The sequence below is a fragment of the Tupaia chinensis genome, unplaced genomic scaffold (assembly GCF_000334495.1).
Source record: "Tupaia chinensis unplaced genomic scaffold, TupChi_1.0 Scaffold000146_1, whole genome shotgun sequence".
In the NCBI taxonomy this organism is placed as follows: domain Eukaryota; kingdom Metazoa; phylum Chordata; class Mammalia; order Scandentia; family Tupaiidae; genus Tupaia; species Tupaia belangeri.
This window is the reverse complement of record NW_006159616.1, coordinates 7,439,364-7,460,417: the sequence shown is the minus strand read 5'-3', so window position 1 is coordinate 7,460,417 and position 21,054 is coordinate 7,439,364. Positions and strand designations below refer to the sequence as shown.

General features: G+C 43.1%; 2 protein-coding genes and 1 non-coding gene across 3 annotated transcripts in view; 1 reads left to right on the top strand and 2 right to left on the bottom strand.

Annotated features, from left to right (window-relative positions):
* The window catches only part of LOC102483996 (F-box only protein 42), a 45,793-nt gene extending 45,073 nt beyond the window's left edge, over positions 1-720 (bottom strand). The window contains exon 1 of the mRNA XM_006145238.3: positions 590-720. Coding sequence (XP_006145300.1) covers positions 590-695 — 106 coding nt within the window. The 5' untranslated portion in view covers positions 696-720. The remainder of the gene's footprint in view (positions 1-589) is intronic.
* Positions 721-4,036: 3,316 nt separating this feature from the next.
* LOC114007262 (F-box only protein 42-like) overlaps positions 4,037-21,054 on the bottom strand; it is a 70,061-nt gene continuing 53,043 nt past the window's right edge. The window contains exons 4-5 of the mRNA XM_027770672.1: positions 20,036-20,152; positions 4,037-4,182 (exon numbers count right to left, since the gene is read on the bottom strand). Of these exons, the coding sequence (XP_027626473.1) occupies positions 4,037-4,182; positions 20,036-20,152 (263 nt within the window). The remainder of the gene's footprint in view (positions 4,183-20,035; positions 20,153-21,054) is intronic.
* Positions 15,281-15,383, top strand: LOC114007278 (U6 spliceosomal RNA). The gene has a single exon (XR_003548908.1). It is a non-coding gene; the product is annotated as a U6 spliceosomal RNA (small nuclear RNA).

Here is a 21,054-nt window from a genome sequence, read left to right as displayed (position 1 = left end):
ACTCTATAAGGAAAACCCCCCCCCCCCCACAAAAAAAAAAAAAAAAAAGGAGAAGAAAATCTAGTTTCTTTCTGCCAGAATTCTAGCACAGTGGGGCTGTATAGGAATGTACCTACTGTGGAATCTTCCCACACCCTTGAGTTGTTAAGAGTAGCTAGCAGAAACATGTTCATACACTCCCCAAATGTCTGAGCTGGCAACAACAAAAGATAATCAGAGACCTTAGCCCTGGGACAATAGCTTCTGTCAGTCTACTAGAGTTCTCACGACTCTGGGTTTCTGCTCTTACTCTAACCTCATACCAAACAGTGTATCACACCTGTGCGAGTACTTGAGAAAACCACACAAATGAATTCACACAGTCGTATAGCAATTTGGCAGGATAGCAATACTACTAATAAAGTACACTTAAAAAAAATTCAAGGATTTAGACAAGAATATTACTTTTAGCATCCACACAGAAGATTTAACAAAGGACCTAGGGTCCAGTAACCTGTCCCTGGGACCAACACCCAAAATGATCAGATAGACTTTCCATGTCAAGGGAGTTACCTGGTAAGAAGACAAAGATCAGAACTTCATTTCTTACCTGAAGCCAAAGGCCGGATCCACTCTTTGCTATTTAGGTCAAGTCTCCAGAGGTCATTAAAAGCAGCATTGCAGCTGCTCTGGGTACAGCCTCCAAACACATACATAGATTGATTAGCATCATAATAGCATGCACCTAGAAAGGAAACAGTAAGTGAATAATTCATTGCTGTTTAATTTTTTTTAAAAGAATTATTTTATTTAACTTTATTTATTTATTTTAATTTGACCAGAGAGGGGCAGAGTGAGAGCAAGAGAGAGAGAGACTGAGAGAGCAAGCCGCCAGGTCTGGGACTTGAACTGCAGTCAGCCATGCAGGAGTCCAGCGTCCTTAACCACCATGCCACCTGCCGGTCCCCATTGCTGTTTAATTTTAAGGCCCTTCCAACACTTTAACCATAGTCCATATTTTTCAAAGCTCTATTATTTCACATATTTTAAGCAACTCTTTTACCAGGTATCAAATTTCTGTAACCATCCTCCTATCTTCAGGTTGATTCAGTATTACATTAGCCTTCTTTTTTTGGGGGGAGAGGTTTTTGCTATAGGGCATGTGTGTTCACCAGAAAGACAGTGACAGTGAGAAATCACCCCCCCGGGGGGGGTGGGTGGCCACACATAATCCATTTTCCTCCATTCTCCTCTTGGGATCTTGGGCACACACACATACAAGCGCTCAGCGTGAGTTTAAGCCACCGGGTCCAGGGCTTCAACTGCAGTTGACTATATGGGAGTCTAGTGACATAGGCATTATGCCAACTGCTGGTCCCCTTCTCTTTTTATTTAAGAGAGATTTTGTAGGACTATCCCCCAGGGGGGGATGGCCACACCACAATCTCTTCTCCTCCAGTCTTCTCTTGGGATTTTGGATATGCATGCACACACACCCAGCGTGAGTTCTAAGCCCGCAGGTCCAGGACTCAAATAATGGTTGACTACAAGGGAGTCCAGCAACATAACCATTACACCATCTACTGGTCCCAGCAAAACTTTCTTTTCCATCCATTTTATGCACGCCAGATCTCTCAATGTTCATATAAAACTAATAGTGAAGCATCACATAAAAGGAAGGGAAAAAAGAGAAGAAATTCAGAGATTCGGAGCACTAGTGCTTCGTGTCAGTAATAATCCAGCTTATTTGTAGGTCTAGCTGAATTTCACATACCACTACTTTAAGATCTCTCTGAATTCTGGCACAACTTACCAAAGATCAGAAAGAGGAACCGGCAGATGATATAATGGTTACGTTGCTGGAGTGCCATGTAGGCAACCGTGGTTAAAATCCAGGACTTGGCAGCTTAAAACTCATGCCCAAAATCCTGAGAGGAGAATGGAGGAGGAGGGATGGCGGTGTGGCCACTCCCCCTCCCCCCAGGGCAGTGATTTCTCACTTTCGCTCTCTGTTCTCCAGTGAGAGCCTACACACTATGCCACAAATCTCTCTCAAAAGAGAGAGAGAGAGAGAAAAACATTATTAACATTATTATTAACTCATCCAATGCCACTATCACTTTTTTTTTTAATGTTTTTGCCACAGTGCCTGAGCTTGGGTTGGAGAGAGACAATGAGAAGCAAAGTGAAAAATCACCCCTCAAGGGGGAATGGCAATGCTGCAATCCCTTCTCCTCCTTGGATTTTGGCCATGTACACACACGGGCCAGCATGATTCTCAAGCCACCAGGTCCAGGACTCAAACCATGGTCAGTCATATGAGAGTCCAGTACCATAACCACTAGGCTACATGCTGGTCCCATCACTACTATCATTAGCTCGGTAATATATACTAGCTCTGGGAATAACCTTTTCCCCCACCAATGCCCTTAACTCAGTCCATCCAATTTGGCCCTTTAAGAAATCTCTACATGGGGGACCAGCAGTTAGCGTAATGGTTATGTCACTGGACTCCCATGTAGTCGACCACAGTTCACGTCCTGGACCCCGTGGCTTAAAACTCACGCCAGGCGCATGTGCGTGCATGCCCAAGATCCCAAGAGGAGAATGGAGGAAAAGGAACTGCGGTGTGGCCATCCCCCCAGGGGGTGATTTCTCGCTTTCTATCTCTCTGTCTCTCTGTCTGTCGGGCGAGCGCATGCGTCCTATAGCAAAAACCTCTCCACCCCGCCCAAAAAAAAATCTCTACACAGAGCCCGCAGGTGGCATAGTGGTTAAGGTGTTGGACTCCCACATAGCCGATCACAGTTCAAATTTCAGACTCAGAGGCTGGACATGTACGTGTGGTGCATGCATGCTGAAAATTATATTCTCCAAAGGAGAAAAGGGATTATGGCATGGACAACACCTAAGGGATGATTTCTCACTTTCTCTGTTTCTCCAGTGGGCTCATGCGCCCTATAACAAAAGTCTCTCTTAAAAGGAATAGCAGGGCTGGCAGTGGTTTGGTGGTTAAGGGTGGTAGACTCTGACATGGCTGATTGTGGTTTGAGTTCCAGACGTGGCGGCTCACTTTCTCTCTCTCTCTCTCACTTGCTCTCGCTCTTACTCTGTCCCTCTCTGGTCAAATTAAAATAAATAAATAAGTAAATAAAGCTAAATACAATTTTTTTAAAGGAATATCTACACTAGGAAGGCCAAGTCACAAAACTCAATACATTAAAAGCTTAAAAGCTTGTAAAAGCAGTGTGTTTAGTCACTTACATTCAGGAATCTCAGTCAATGGAAGGAGTAAATCCAAATTATCTGACCACTGACACTGCGAAATGGAACTACAGCATTTTCAAATTTACCAAACACTAAAGCACTTAGAGAAAATAGAGATGTCAACACATCTGTAAAATATCTACTATATCCTCAGGACTTTCACTAAATCCTTAAATATACTACAGTGGTATGTAACAATTTAAGAAGTCTCAACTCTATAAGGAAAACCCCCCCCCCCCCACAAAAAAAAAAAAAAAAAAGGAGAAGAAAATCTAGTTTCTTTCTGCCAGAATTCTAGCACAGTGGGGCTGTATAGGAATGTACCTACTGTGGAATCTTCCCACACCCTTGAGTTGTTAAGAGTAGCTAGCAGAAACATGTTCATACACTCCCCAAATGTCTGAGCTGGCAACAACAAAAGATAATCAGAGACCTTAGCCCTGGGACAATAGCTTCTGTCAGTCTACTAGAGTTCTCACGACTCTGGGTTTCTGCTCTTACTCTAACCTCATACCAAACAGTGTATCACACCTGTGCGAGTACTTGAGAAAACCACACAAATGAATTCACACAGTCGTATAGCAATTTGGCAGGATAGCAATACTACTAATAAAGTACACTTAAAAAAAATTCAAGGATTTAGACAAGAATATTACTTTTAGCATCCACACAGAAGATTTAACAAAGGACCTAGGGTCCAGTAACCTGTCCCTGGGACCAACACCCAAAATGATCAGATAGACTTTCCATGTCAAGGGAGTTACCTGGTAAGAAGACAAAGATCAGAACTTCATTTCTTACCTGAAGCCAAAGGCCGGATCCACTCTTTGCTATTTAGGTCAAGTCTCCAGAGGTCATTAAAAGCAGCATTGCAGCTGCTCTGGGTACAGCCTCCAAACACATACATAGATTGATTAGCATCATAATAGCATGCACCTAGAAAGGAAACAGTAAGTGAATAATTCATTGCTGTTTAATTTTTTTTAAAAGAATTATTTTATTTAACTTTATTTATTTATTTTAATTTGACCAGAGAGGGGCAGAGTGAGAGCAAGAGAGAGAGAGACTGAGAGAGCAAGCCGCCAGGTCTGGGACTTGAACTGCAGTCAGCCATGCAGGAGTCCAGCGTCCTTAACCACCATGCCACCTGCCGGTCCCCATTGCTGTTTAATTTTAAGGCCCTTCCAACACTTTAACCATAGTCCATATTTTTCAAAGCTCTATTATTTCACATATTTTAAGCAACTCTTTTACCAGGTATCAAATTTCTGTAACCATCCTCCTATCTTCAGGTTGATTCAGTATTACATTAGCCTTCTTTTTTTGGGGGGAGAGGTTTTTGCTATAGGGCATGTGTGTTCACCAGAAAGACAGTGACAGTGAGAAATCACCCCCCCGGGGGGGGTGGGTGGCCACACATAATCCATTTTCCTCCATTCTCCTCTTGGGATCTTGGGCACACACACATACAAGCGCTCAGCGTGAGTTTAAGCCACCGGGTCCAGGGCTTCAACTGCAGTTGACTATATGGGAGTCTAGTGACATAGGCATTATGCCAACTGCTGGTCCCCTTCTCTTTTTATTTAAGAGAGATTTTGTAGGACTATCCCCCAGGGGGGGATGGCCACACCACAATCTCTTCTCCTCCAGTCTTCTCTTGGGATTTTGGATATGCATGCACACACACCCAGCGTGAGTTCTAAGCCCGCAGGTCCAGGACTCAAATAATGGTTGACTACAAGGGAGTCCAGCAACATAACCATTACACCATCTACTGGTCCCAGCAAAACTTTCTTTTCCATCCATTTTATGCACGCCAGATCTCTCAATGTTCATATAAAACTAATAGTGAAGCATCACATAAAAGGAAGGGAAAAAAGAGAAGAAATTCAGAGATTCGGAGCACTAGTGCTTCGTGTCAGTAATAATCCAGCTTATTTGTAGGTCTAGCTGAATTTCACATACCACTACTTTAAGATCTCTCTGAATTCTGGCACAACTTACCAAAGATCAGAAAGAGGAACCGGCAGATGATATAATGGTTACGTTGCTGGAGTGCCATGTAGGCAACCGTGGTTAAAATCCAGGACTTGGCAGCTTAAAACTCATGCCCAAAATCCTGAGAGGAGAATGGAGGAGGAGGGATGGCGGTGTGGCCACTCCCCCTCCCCCCAGTGCAGTGATTTCTCACTTTCGCTCTCTGTTCTCCAGTGAGAGCCTACACACTATGCCACAAATCTCTCTCAAAAGAGAGAGAGAGAGAGAAAAACATTATTAACATTATTATTAACTCATCCAATGCCACTATCACTTTTTTTTTTAATGTTTTTGCCACAGTGCCTGAGCTTGGGTTGGAGAGAGACAATGAGAAGCAAAGTGAAAAATCACCCCTCAAGGGGGAATGGCAATGCTGCAATCCCTTCTCCTCCTTGGATTTTGGCCATGTACACACACGTGCCAGCATGATTCTCAAGCCACCAGGTCCAGGACTCAAACCATGGTCAGTCATATGAGAGTCCAGTACCATAACCACTAGGCTACATGCTGGTCCCATCACTACTATCATTAGCTCGGTAATATATACTAGCTCTGGGAATAACCTTTTCCCCCACCAATGCCCTTAACTCAGTCCATCCAATTTGGCCCTTTAAGAAATCTCTACATGGGGGACCAGCAGTTAGCGTAATGGTTATGTCACTGGACTCCCATGTAGTCGACCACAGTTCACGTCCTGGACCCCGTGGCTTAAAACTCACGCCAGGCGCATGTGCGTGCATGCCCAAGATCCCAAGAGGAGAATGGAGGAGAAGGAACCGCGGTGTGGCCATCCCCCCAGGGGGTGATTTCTCGCTTTCTATCTCTCTGTCTCTCTGTCTGTCGGGCGAGCGCATGCGTCCTATAGCAAAAACCTCTCCACCCCGCCCAAAAAAAAATCTCTACAGAGAGCCCGCAGGTGGCATAGTGGTTAAGGTGTTGGACTCCCACATAGCCGATCACAGTTCAAATTTCAGACTCAGAGGCTGGACATGTACGTGTGGTGCATGCATGCTGAAAATTATATTCTCCAAAGGAGAAAAGGGATTATGGCATGGACAACACCTAAGGGATGATTTCTCACTTTCTCTGTTTCTCCAGTGGGCTCATGCGCCCTATAACAAAAGTCTCTCTTAAAAGGAATAGCAGGGCTGGCAGTGGTTTGGTGGTTAAGGGTGGTAGACTCTGACATGGCTGATTGTGGTTTGAGTTCCAGACGTGGCGGCTCACTTTCTCTCTCTCTCTCTCACTTGCTCTCGCTCTTACTCTGTCCCTCTCTGGTCAAATTAAAATAAATAAATAAGTAAATAAAGCTAAATACAATTTTTTTAAAGGAATATCTACACTAGGAAGGCCAAGTCACAAAACTCAATACATTAAAAGCTTAAAAGCTTGTAAAAGCAGTGTGTTTAGTCACTTACATTCAGGAATCTCAGTCAATGGAAGGAGTAAATCCAAATTATCTGACCACTGACACTGCGAAATGGAACTACAGCATTTTCAAATTTACCAAACACTAAAGCACTTAGAGAAAATAGAGATGTCAACACATCTGTAAAATATCTACTATATCCTCAGGACTTTCACTAAATCCTTAAATATACTACAGTGGTATGTAACAATTTAAGAAGTCTCACACCTTTTACTGTCTGTCTTTAAAAATAACTTCTGGGCTGGTCCTGTTGCCTCGTGGATAAAGGAGCTGAATCCCACATGGCCAATCTCAAGGTTGAATCTCTGCCCCAGTGGCCTGAGGAACACGCAAGGCATACATGTGAGTGTACCCCAAATTCCAACAGGATGGGGAAATGGAGGAGAAGGAATGGACACATGACCATGTTCGACTGTGGGGTGCTTTCTCTGTCTTTCTCTGAGGAGTGCACATGTCCTCATGAAAATGAAAAACAAACTTGTAATCCATAGCTATATCCTTTTTTTAAATTCATACCCAACAGGAATGTCTACTAAATCTATGAAATTCCATTGCTCATGTTCCAGATTTGTAAGAACTGCAAACAACAAAGGAGCAAGTCAGAGGCTGTTAGACAAAGGACAACTACTGGAGACTCATTTTAATCTCGATTAAAGAGCTCAATTCCAAATATCTCAGTCTTGAGACCTTTCTTGAACTAGTAACCCAACAAATGGGAGAACTTCGAACTAAACTAACTGGGGCTGGGCATAAGAGAACATTCTACCCCATCAAGAGCTCAGACCATCAGAACAGAAATTCTCAATGTCCTATGGCTTCTGAAACCTCAGTGTCCATTATAACAATATTTAGTAAGATAACTAGAAGAATAAAGAACTCATATATGCCTCCCTATTCCTCATAGATAAACTCTGGGCAGCTGATCCCTTTGTATAGCAAATGGGCATAGTGCCTTTATTTTTCAAAGAGGTAGCAAACATTCTTCTTCTCTATTTGAACTGAAAACCCAGCCAACAGCTGGGCCCTGTGAGGTCTTTACCACATGCATTTTTATTCTATACTAAAATAGGGCAATCAGCATTTTCCTGCTTCTCTTTGAGCAAACAAAGGTTTCTGGAAGAGGAAGGCACAACCCAAAGTACGCAAAGCTAATGCAACCAAGATGGCAAGTTTCACACAAAACTATTTTCAATGACCCGCAGTCAATTACCAACAAAGCTGGGAGAAGAGGGGGTCAATTTAGACAGTTCCATTTGGAATCGGAGATAATGAATAGAGAAGATAACCATCAATAGTATCCTCAATTATTTATTTATTTTTCGTTTCGCTAGAGGGTGCATGCACTCACCAGAGACAGAAACAGAGAAGAGGAAAGTGAGAACTGTCCCTTGCTGGGGGATGGCCACACTATAATCCCTTCTCCTCCAGTCTCCTCTCAGGATTTGGGGAAAGCAGGCATGTACATGTGCCAGTCTGATTTTCAAGCCACTGGGTCTTGAGTGCGAACCAAGGAGTTGGCCCTGTGGGATCCAGGTCCTTAATCGCACACATCCATGCCACTGGCTGGCCCTAAACTCACCTATTTTTTAAGTATCCCAATAAACTTTGTTTGTTTTATTTTGATTTAATATACCTATAAATTACTAGGGGTGGGGGGAGGGGAGGAAGAGGACCAACAATTTCAAACCATCTTTTTGTTTTTTTAGTTGTCAGCTCACCAGAGCACACAGAGAGAGGGAGGAAGCACCCACAGTTGGGTGCAGTCATGTACAATGACTTCTCCACTACTTCTCCTCCCTGTCAGGATACTGAGCACACATACACATGTGCCTCGCATGTTTCTCAAGCCTCCAGGGCCAGGATTTCAACTGTAATCGACCATGTGGGATCCAGCTCCCAATCACTAGGTCATAGGGCTCGCTTTTTAGGGACAAAAAAAAAAACAACAACAAGAATTTGAGCAGTTCCCAGTGTTTAAGTAGTAATGTCCATTTTACCCAAGTTCTCTACCCAAACAAAACAGTCTCCTTTCAGAACATCTAGACTACAGGACCAGCAGTTGGCACAATGGCTATGTCACTGGACTCCCATGTAGTCGAGCGCAGCTCAAATCCCTGACCTGGTGGCTTAAACTCACAGCAGGCATGTGTGCGTGCGTGCATAAGATCCCAAGAAGAGAAGGGATTTTGGCGTGACCATCCCCCCCTCAGGGGTGATTTCTCATTTTCTGTCTCTCTGTTTTTCTGGCAAGCACACACTCCCTTTAGCAAAAACCTCTCCCAAAAAAAGAACATCTAGACTACTGGAATGTGCTACGAAAAATACAGTTCATAGTACAGTATGAATACTGTGCTAAAACATAATATGGAGGGGCCGGCAGGTGGCGTGGTAGTTAAGGTGTTGGACTACCACATGGTCAACCAGTTTAAGTCCAGATCTGGTGGCTTGCTTTCTCACTTCTCTCTCTTTCTCTCTGTCTGTGGTCAAATTAAAAAATAATGGTAAGGGACCAGCAGATGGCAAAGTGATTATGTCACTGGACTTCCACATAGTCAACTGCGGTTTGAGTCTTGGACCCAGGGGCTTAAAACTCAAGTAAGATGCATGTGCATGCGTGTCCAAAATCCCAAGAGGTGAATGGAGAAGGGACTGCGGTGTGGCCATCCCCTCAAGGGGTGACTTCTCGCTTTCTGTCTCTCTTTCTCTCTCCATCTCTCTGGCAAGTGCACACACCCTATAGCAAAAATCTCTCTAAAAAATATAACAAATAATAATGATGATAAAATTAAATAAATGAATAAGTCTTTAAAAAATAATAAAAGAAAGAATATTGAGAGGGCTAGTCAGTGGTGCGGTGGTTAAGGTGGCTGGATCCCACATGACCTACTGCATAGTTCAAATCTGGGACCTGGCAGCTTGAAAAACACCACAGGCACGTGCATGTGAACGCCCAAAATCTTGAAAGAAAAAATGGAGAAGGGACTGCAGTGTGACCACCCTCCACAGGGTTATGGTATTTTCTCACTTTCCCTTTCTCTTTTTCTCGCTCTCTGGCAAGTGCAAAACTCAATACATTAAAAGCTTAAAAGCTTGTAAAAGCAGTGTGTTTAGTCACTTACATTCAGGAATCTCAGTCAATGGAAGGAGTAAATCCAAATTATCTGACCACTGACACTGCGAAATGGAACTACAGCATTTTCAAATTTACCAAACACTAAAGCACTTAGAGAAAATAGAGATGTCAACACATCTGTAAAATATCTACTATATCCTCAGGACTTTCACTAAATCCTTAAATATACTACAGTGGTATGTAACAATTTAAGAAGTCTCACACCTTTTACTGTCTGTCTTTAAAAATAACTTCTGGGCTGGTCCTGTTGCCTCGTGGATAAAGGAGCTGAATCCCACATGGCCAATCTCAAGGTTGAATCTCTGCCCCAGTGGCCTGAGGAACACGCAAGGCATACATGTGAGTGTACCCCAAATTCCAACAGGATGGGGAAATGGAGGAGAAGGAATGGACACATGACCATGTTCGACTGTGGGGTGCTTTCTCTGTCTTTCTCTGAGGAGTGCACATGTCCTCATGAAAATGAAAAACAAACTTGTAATCCATAGCTATATCCTTTTTTTAAATTCATACCCAACAGGAATGTCTACTAAATCTATGAAATTCCATTGCTCATGTTCCAGATTTGTAAGAACTGCAAACAACAAAGGAGCAAGTCAGAGGCTGTTAGACAAAGGACAACTACTGGAGACTCATTTTAATCTCGATTAAAGAGCTCAATTCCAAATATCTCAGTCTTGAGACCTTTCTTGAACTAGTAACCCAACAAATGGGAGAACTTCGAACTAAACTAACTGGGGCTGGGCATAAGAGAACATTCTACCCCATCAAGAGCTCAGACCATCAGAACAGAAATTCTCAATGTCCTATGGCTTCTGAAACCTCAGTGTCCATTATAACAATATTTAGTAAGATAACTAGAAGAATAAAGAACTCATATATGCCTCCCTATTCCTCATAGATAAACTCTGGGCAGCTGATCCCTTTGTATAGCAAATGGGCATAGTGCCTTTATTTTTCAAAGAGGTAGCAAACATTCTTCTTCTCTATTTGAACTGAAAACCCAGCCAACAGCTGGGCCCTGTGAGGTCTTTACCACATGCATTTTTATTCTATACTAAAATAGGGCAATCAGCATTTTCCTGCTTCTCTTTGAGCAAACAAAGGTTTCTGGAAGAGGAAGGCACAACCCAAAGTACGCAAAGCTAATGCAACCAAGATGGCAAGTTTCACACAAAACTATTTTCAATGACCCGCAGTCAATTACCAACAAAGCTGGGAGAAGAGGGGGTCAATTTAGACAGTTCCATTTGGAATCGGAGATAATGAATAGAGAAGATAACCATCAATAGTATCCTCAATTATTTATTTATTTTTCGTTTCGCTAGAGGGTGCATGCACTCACCAGAGACAGAAACAGAGAAGAGGAAAGTGAGAACTGTCCCTTGCTGGGGGATGGCCACACTATAATCCCTTCTCCTCCAGTCTCCTCTCAGGATTTGGGGAAAGCAGGCATGTACATGTGCCAGTCTGATTTTCAAGCCACTGGGTCTTGAGTGCGAACCAAGGAGTTGGCCCTGTGGGATCCAGGTCCTTAATCGCACACATCCATGCCACTGGCTGGCCCTAAACTCACCTATTTTTTAAGTATCCCAATAAACTTTGTTTGTTTTATTTTGATTTAATATACCTATAAATTACTAGGGGTGGGGGGAGGGGAGGAAGAGGACCAACAATTTCAAACCATCTTTTTGTTTTTTTAGTTGTCAGCTCACCAGAGCACACAGAGAGAGGGAGGAAGCACCCACAGTTGGGTGCAGTCATGTACAATGACTTCTCCACTACTTCTCCTCCCTGTCAGGATACTGAGCACACATACACATGTGCCTCGCATGTTTCTCAAGCCTCCAGGGCCAGGATTTCAACTGTAATCGACCATGTGGGATCCAGCTCCCAATCACTAGGTCATAGGGCTCGCTTTTTAGGGACAAAAAAAAAAACAACAACAAGAATTTGAGCAGTTCCCAGTGTTTAAGTAGTAATGTCCATTTTACCCAAGTTCTCTACCCAAACAAAACAGTCTCCTTTCAGAACATCTAGACTACAGGACCAGCAGTTGGCACAATGGCTATGTCACTGGACTCCCATGTAGTCGAGCGCAGCTCAAATCCCTGACCTGGTGGCTTAAACTCACAGCAGGCATGTGTGCGTGCGTGCATAAGATCCCAAGAAGAGAAGGGATTTTGGCGTGACCATCCCCCCCTCAGGGGTGATTTCTCATTTTCTGTCTCTCTGTTTTTCTGGCAAGCACACACTCCCTTTAGCAAAAACCTCTCCCAAAAAAAGAACATCTAGACTACTGGAATGTGCTACGAAAAATACAGTTCATAGTACAGTATGAATACTGTGCTAAAACATAATATGGAGGGGCCGGCAGGTGGCGTGGTAGTTAAGGTGTTGGACTACCACATGGTCAACCAGTTTAAGTCCAGATCTGGTGGCTTGCTTTCTCACTTCTCTCTCTTTCTCTCTGTCTGTGGTCAAATTAAAAAATAATGGTAAGGGACCAGCAGATGGCAAAGTGATTATGTCACTGGACTTCCACATAGTCAACTGCGGTTTGAGTCTTGGACCCAGGGGCTTAAAACTCAAGTAAGATGCATGTGCATGCGTGTCCAAAATCCCAAGAGGTGAATGGAGAAGGGACTGCGGTGTGGCCATCCCCTCAAGGGGTGACTTCTCGCTTTCTGTCTCTCTTTCTCTCTCCATCTCTCTGGCAAGTGCACACACCCTATAGCAAAAATCTCTCTAAAAAATATAACAAATAATAATGATGATAAAATTAAATAAATGAATAAGTCTTTAAAAAATAATAAAAGAAAGAATATTGAGAGGGCTAGTCAGTGGTGCGGTGGTTAAGGTGGCTGGATCCCACATGACCTACTGCATAGTTCAAATCTGGGACCTGGCAGCTTGAAAAACACCACAGGCACGTGCATGTGAACGCCCAAAATCTTGAAAGAAAAAATGGAGAAGGGACTGCAGTGTGACCACCCTCCACAGGGTTATGGTATTTTCTCACTTTCCCTTTCTCTTTTTCTCGCTCTCTGGCAAGTGCATGTACCCTTTAGTGAATTTAAAAAAAAAAAAGAAAGAAAGACTATTCAGAATGTCTACTCCAACTGCTAAATCTCTTCAAATTTTCTGAAATGGGCTTGACTGCTCCATGAAGAATTATTGCAAGAAACACATCTTATGTCAGTATCTAGTAATCTCTATTCAGTCAGGTCAGTATTCACAATTGAATCACGCTGAGGGTAGGCCCAGCACTCCGCGCTCCTCCCCCTCCCTTCTTCACTGTCTCCCTGATATCAGGAGCTGGTCTGGCTGGGCGCCATGAACACCTTGTGACTACCCCTTACTCCTGGACTCAGCTTGTGCTCAGGGTCATTCTGGAGGTACATGCCTCTCTCCCACATCAGCACCCCACATTCACAGGCACTAAATTAATGGACAAGCTTTGGCAACTCAAACAGTGTATGTGGAAATCAGACCCCTGTCTTGGAGACGGGCAGTGTATGCTGCTCCTATAGCTGATGGATATATGCTCTGACCCTAACATGTGTAACATGAGCCTATGTTCATGCAGAACAGACCATTCTGGGACCGATCAGTGGAGCATGCTAAGTTAAGTAAACTCAAATCTTACCCTGCTGGACCTCTGGGTGTGTTTTGGGGAACTGGTAAACATTATGGGCAACCCCTCTCAGATTTGGGGCTCCTCCTTACATATGCACAGCAAGCAAACAGTTCTTCAGTTCTGAGTCCTTGTCTCCTACCTTATAATCAAATCAAGTACAAGATCTTTCAGTACTTTCATGTTTTCCATGGTGCATGGACTATCACTAAATGAATGATACACTGCAACTTTTGCCATTCCAAATATTACATTCTCTTTTGTATGCCCACTTGTCTCCAGGGAAAGGTCCTACGGCATTTATCCCATGCTTAAAAGTCTATGCTGTCATGTGACTCACATCTACAAGCCAGAACATATTTGATAAGGTCTGTAATTACATAACTATGGAACAAGCAAGGGTAGTTATCCAGTCTGGGCCTGCAGGAGCACAGTCAGGATGTGAATGGAATTACGTGACTCTACTTGGAGCCCAAACACTAAAAACTTCTTCAAGGTATGGTGTTGGGGAGTCAATCTACTCCTACATCAATCTGAGAAGGACATACTATGTTAATCAAGGCTTACATGATTGGCCATGCAGGCACTCACCAAAAACCTAGGAGAACTAGGCTTTTTAATATATATTTTTTAAGTTTTTGCTATAGAATATGTATGCTCACCAGAAAAAGACAGAGAGAAATCACCCCCCATGGGGGATGCCCATGCCACAATCCCTCCTCCGCCATCCTCTGGGGATCTTGGGCATGCATGCACATACACCTGGCATGATTTTTTTAAAAGAATTATTTTATTTAACTTTATTTGCTTATTAATTAATTAATCTATTTAAACTTGACCAGAGAAGGACAGAGTGAGCGAGAGAGAGAAGGAAAGTGAGAAAGCAAACCGGCAGGTTCAGGACTTAAACCACTGTCGGCCATATGGGAGTCCAGCACCCTTAACCACCACGCCACCTGCTGGCCCCACCTGGTGTGATTTTTAATACACCAGGTGGGGACCAGCAGTGAGCATAATGGCTATGTCACTGGACTCCCAGGTAGTCTACCGTGGTTCAAGTCCTGGACCTGGCAGCTTAAACTCCCGCCAGGTGCGTGGGCACGTGTGCCCAAGATCCTGAGAGGAGAATGGAGGAGAAGGAATTGTGGTGTGGCCATTCCCCCTGGGTGGGTGGGGGGGGTGATTTCTCGCTTTCTGTCTCTCTGTCTTTCTAGTGAGCATACGCGACCTATAGCAAAACCTCTCCCAAAAAAACACCGGGTCAAGGACTCAAACTGCACAGTCAACCATGTAGGATCCAGCACCTTAACCTCCACACCACTTGCAGGCCCTCACCTGCCCTTTCATTACTATTATTTATTTTTTAAGAATTATTGGAGCCAACAGGTGGTGTGGTGGTTAAGTCACTGGACTTTCAAGTGACCCACCCTGGTTGAGTCTCAGAGCTGGCAGCTTGCCAGCCAAGGAATTCCTTGTTTTCAACCTATTTTGAAAACTGTCCTTAGCCTCTTCAGTTTGCCAGTTACATAGTATGCAGATGCAAGGAAACAGAGACAGACAAAAAATAACAAGAGACTGACTGAAACAATGAGATAGAGTCCTTTTTTTTTTAATCATCTGTGGCACCTTTTTTAAAATTTCAAGTGTAGACTGAAAAAGAATTTTTTTTTTAAACAAAAACAAGTATCCAAACCCACTGACCTCTGAACTCCTATGGGCTTACTCATTATATTATTCCTTTTCATTTCCCCTTTAAACAACTGCCTGTATTTTATGGTAATACAATTTTCAAGAGCTAGTTAACTGCTCAGTTTAGCAACACATACATACTAAAACTGGAGAGATTGGCATGGTCCCTGTACAAGGATGACACTCAAATACATGAAGTTGTCCATATTGTTAAAATCACACAACAATGCTAATAAAATTTTATTTATGAAAAAAAAAAAAGAGCTAGTTACCAGAGAGAGATAGAAGAGAAGAAAAGAAAGAAAGCCACAGGTCTAGGACTTGAACCATGGTCAACCAGGTGAAGCTAGTAACCACACCACCTGCTGGCCCCTGGATTCGTTCTGTATCTTTTTTTTTAAATTTTTATTGGACAGCTATACTCACCAGAGACAGAGAATATGAGAAATCACTCCTCGAGAGGGATGGCCATGCCACAATTCCTTTTCTACCACTCTCCTCTTGGGATTTTGGACATAAATGCGCATGCGCCTAGCATGTTTTCCAAGTTTCTGAATCTGGGACCCAAACCAAACAGGCAGCCATGTGGTATCCAGCTGCCTTAACCACCATGCCACTGGCTGCCCCTTGATCTAGCTTCTATTTTACCCTACCCTGATTTATCCCATTTCCCTCATTTAGATTTTTTTTTAAAGAATTATTTATTTCATTTTTTTATTCATTCATTTATTTTAATTTGACCAGAGAGAGAGGCATAAAGAGAGAAAGAGAGAGAGGAAGTGAGAAAGCAAGCCACCAGGTCTGGGACTCGAATCATAGTCAACCATGTGGGAATGTCCAGTGCCTTACCATCTGCTGGTCCCCCTCACTTAGGGTTTTAAAAGTACTTGTTTCAGGAACTAGCAGTTAGCATAATGGCTATGTCGCTGGACACCCATGTAGTCGACCGCGGTTCAAGTCCTGGACCTGGTGGCTTAAACTCATGCAGGGGGTGTGTGCGTGCGTGACCAAGATCCCGTGAGGAGAATGGAGGAGAAGGAATTGCGGCGTGGCCACCCCCACCCAGGGGGTGATTTCTCACTTTCTGTCTATCTGTCTCTGTCTTTCTGGCAAGTGCATGTGTCCTATAGCAAAAACTTCTCCAAAAAAAGTACTTGTTTCAAATAGGTCTCCTCAGAAACCTTCACTCTACCTCTTACTCCAGTTACCTAGGTAAGTGAAGTTATCACCTCTTCAACAATAATTATGGACCTCCTATAATTTCATAAAATGTTCTAAGTAAGGGTTTGTTTAGAGTCTATTCCAGTGATTCTCCAAGTGTGTCCTGTGTACTCTTAAGAACAGCTGAGGCCATTTCAGAACTATTTTTAAGTAGTAACAATATTATTACTATTGTAACTATTTTTAAGTAGTAAAAACAATACACTGTACAAAAGTAATGGTGAGTAAAACTGCCAAAGTCTTAGCATGCATAAAGGCAGTGGTGCTGAACTAGTCCTAGTAACCCATGTTCATAGTCACACACTCAGGTTAAAACAAACATAGCTGGTTCTGACTTCAGCATCTCTGAAAATGTCTCATGGAAGCGCCTCCTTCCCAGAAGTCCAGGAATCATACATTGAGACCCACTGCCCTAGGCAGTTTACAACAGCAAAAGTAAAAATAGCTCCCTGAGAGAATGCAACACTCAGCAACACTTGGCTGGCCCTCTGACCTATTTAGATCCAACTCAAGCATGAGGAGGGGTTAGGATTATTTACTGAACTCAACACAAGAGAACATATGGTCTGGGTAAGCAGTCTCTCAGGTGACCCAGTGATCCTCATCTGTTCATGCCCTTGGTCAGTCCTGTGTGACCAACGGAATAGAGCAGAACTGGTAAGTTCACTTCTGCAGTAAGGTTGCTTCCATCCCAACGTCTCGACCCCGCTCTCAGATGATCCGTTCTCTGAGAAGATAGCTGCTTAGCTGTGAGCAGCACTATGGAGGCCCTCGGCAGTAAGAAACTGAGGCCGCCCCTCAACAGTTACTTACGTGAGCAGATCCCCCGACGTAAGCCTTCAGGTGAACACGGCCCTGACAGGCTGACAAACTGACTGCAACTTCATGAGATCCCCTGAGGCAAACTTCCATGCTAAGCCACTCCCAAATTCCCAATTCTCAGGAACTTCGTGAGATAATAAATGTTGTTTTAAGATAAATAACCTTTGAAGTAACTTTTTACACAGCATGGATAACCAATATACGCTCCTTACTATACCAAGAGTTCAAACTAGAGGGGGTGTGTGTGTGTGTGTGTGTGTGTGTGTGTGTGTTTTAAAAAGATACATACATGGGCTGGGCCCATAGCCTGCCTGTGGGAGCTGGATCCCACATGGCTAAACGCAGTTTGAATCCTGGCTGCTGTGGCTTGAAAAATACACCAAGAACATGTGTGTGCATGCTCCAAATCCTGACAGAATGAAGAAATAGAGGAGGGATTGAAGTATGACCATACACCATTGAGAGGGTACTTATTCCTCCACTGACCCCCTACCCTGTCTATTTCTCTCTGACAAGCACATGTACCCTCTGGCAATTAAAAAAATTAAATAGGCAGGACCAGCAGATGGTGCAGCAGTTACATTGCTGGACTCCCACATGGCTGACCGCAGTTCGAGTCCTAGACTTGGTGGCTTGAAAAGCACACTGCATGCATGCCCAAGATCCAGGGAGAAGAATGGAGGAGAAGGGATTGTGGTATGGCCATCCCCTCATGGGGCAGGGGGAGTGATTTCTCACATTCCCTCTTACTGTCTCTGTCTGTGTGTCTGTCTCTCTCTCTGGCAAGCGCAAGCACCCTCAGGCAAAAATCTCTAAAGTAAAACATACATACATACATACATACATACATACATACATAAATAAATAAATAAGGCGCATAACCCAGGGACCAGCAGATGGAATAATGGTTCTGTCACTGGACTCCCACATGGTCGGCGGTTGTGATCTGAGTCTCAGACGTGGAGGCTTGAAAATCATACCAGATGCATGCATGTTCATGCTCAAAATCCCAAGAGGAGAATGGAGAAGGGATTGCAATATGGCCATCCCCCATGGGGGCTGATTTTTCACTTTCTATCTTTCTATCTCTCCCTTTGTCTCTATAACAAAAATCTCTCTTAAATAAAGAAAGCTTGGGACCAGCAGATGGCATAACAGTTATGTCGCTGAACTCCCATGTAGTCAACTACGGTTCAAGTTCCGGACCCAGAGGCTTAAAACTCATGCCAGGCACATGTGCATGCATGCCCAAAATGCCCAAAAAGATAATGGAGGAGAAAGGACTGCAGTGTGGCCAAGCCTCCTGGGGGGTGATTTCTCGCTCTGTCTCTGTCTCTCCAGCAAGTACACATGCCCTATAGCAAAAATCTCTCTTTAAAAAAAAAAGGCAAAAATCTCTCTCTTAAAAAAAAAAAAAAAAGGCACATAAGTCAATAGTGAAAGTATCAAATTAGTATTCAGGAAAATATCTATGTTAAGTTCAGAATAGAACAAATTTTTCCGTGGGATTGAGTTGAGAAAGGTTTCATGAAAAAGTTAGAATTTCAATCGGGTTGTCAAGGACAGGCAGGATTCAACTAAGTAGATGGGAATATTCCCAGGAAGGGAGAATTAAGTCTGGCAAAGGTTAAGTCATTGCTTGCTAAAAAGGAGAACTCTTGGGAAAAGTTGTGAGATGAAGTAGTAAATTTAGGCATAGGTCAAAATAAGGAGAGCACCGAAAATAAGACTAAGTTTAGACGTTATCTTTTAGGCAATGTACAGGCACTCCGATTTTGAAAACGGAAGTAGCACAATTAAAGTCGTAACTATGGGGGATTTCTAAGAGTTCCCCTGTTCTCCACTCCTGCTCTCTTCCTGCCTATTCTCAATGAGCTTTCTTTAGGGAAGAACCAGTAAAAAATACACTTTCAGGCCTAAGATATACCATACCTTAATCTCACCTTCGTTAGGAACTAACAAAATAAAATAGTGTCTATAAAACTCAATGAAAACAGAGAGTCAATTCTAAAGTAATTTTTAAAAACAAAACTATTTCTATTTGCCAGAATGCTTTACTTATAATTTTGCTACTTATTTAAATTTGTAACTTCACAATTAATACCTTTCACATGAAAAATTTCTCTGTGACTCTAGTCAAATTCTGTGTGTTGAACAAATACTATGTTAAACCAAGCAGCCAATGTAACCCACCAAACTCTGGCTATTCTCTCAGCACGAATTCAGAAATACCCTCATAGCTGTCTTTCCTTTTTTTCCTCCTTTCATAATGTCAGATGTTTAAAATCCTTTTTGCTTTGTTTTGTTTTGTTTTGTTTTGAGAGAGAGATTTTTGCCACAGGGCACATGCACTCACCAGAAAGACAGAAAGCGAGAAATCACCCCCCAGAGGGGTATGGCCACATTTCAATCCCCTCTCCTCCATTCTCTTCTCGGGATTTTGGGCATGCATGCACATGCACCCAGTGTAGTTTTAAGCCACTGGGTCCAGGACTCGAACCACAGTCGACTACGTGCGAGTCTAGCAATGTAACCATTATGACATCTGCTGGTCCCTGGATGTTTAAAATTCTAAGCATAAAGCCTTGACCTCTTTGGAGTAGAAAAGGATCCACCCAAAAAGCAGAACATAAAATTATTAACAAGGCACCTACAATACCTACAAAGCTCATATTGTTCCCTAATTCTGGTTATAAAGGTAATATAAACTCTCATTTTAAATCCTCTTTCTTAAAAAGTCAGATGAAATGCATGCATCCAAGTAGTTTCTGGAAATGTGTGCACAGGTAGGGTGGGATCTGCATTCACAGCAAATACTCACTGTGTGAGAACCGCTGAGTGATTGGAGTTCCAGGATAAGGGTAAGTTCTGCTTTCCCACTGAATGTTTCCTTCCTGGATGGCCTTCATGAAACCATGGTAACACTGATGGGCTACACCTAAAGGCAAGAAGAACAAATGCCTTAGCCTGGATGCCTAACTTGAATTGTAAATCCAATTGTTAAAGCTGTGTCTACTAACAGTTTATTGGGTTTTTTCTTCTTTTTGTTGTTCTTTTAAATATCAGGGAGAAACAGAGAGAGGTATTCTCAATAGTCTCACCTCTGCAGCCCTTTGTCCCAGCCTCTCAGCTAGCCAGGATCACAGGCGTGCACCATCACAGTTGGCCTGTTCAAAATGGTCCAGAATCCAAAACTAGACCTCCCATGAGGTACTGCAGCTTTGTACAACAACACCCTACTGCCTACACTGCAGTATCTAGGCAAAACAAAATGTTTTTTTTTAATAATTACTTTTAAATTTTATTTATTCATTTATTTTAATTTGACCAGAGAGAGAGACAGAGAGAGAGAGAGAGAAAGTGAGAAAGCAAGACACCAGGTCCGAGACTCGAACTGTGGTCAGCCATGTGGGAGTGTCCGCGCCTTCACCACCACGCCACCTGCTGGTCTTGCAAAATGTTTTTGTTTTTATTCCTTGCATAAATACTTATGATGTGACTGTTGAATCATATGGAATGTTTAACTTGCGTGTGTGTGTGTGTGTGTGTGTGTGTGTTTTATTGTAGGTCGCATGTGCTCGCAGGAGAAACAGAGAGGGGGAGAGAGGAAGAAAGCCCTCCCAAGGAAGGAAGGACACGTCACAATCCCTTCTTCATTCTCCTCTCGAGATTTTGGACATACATGCACACACGCCCAGCATGCCTTTCAAGTTGTTAGGCCCAGGACTTGAACTGCACAGTTGGCCATGTGGAGTCTAGCCACCTTAACCACCATGCCACTGGCTTTTTCCGCATGCGGTGTTTTTTTTTTTTTTTTTTTTTTTTTTTTTTTTTTTTTTT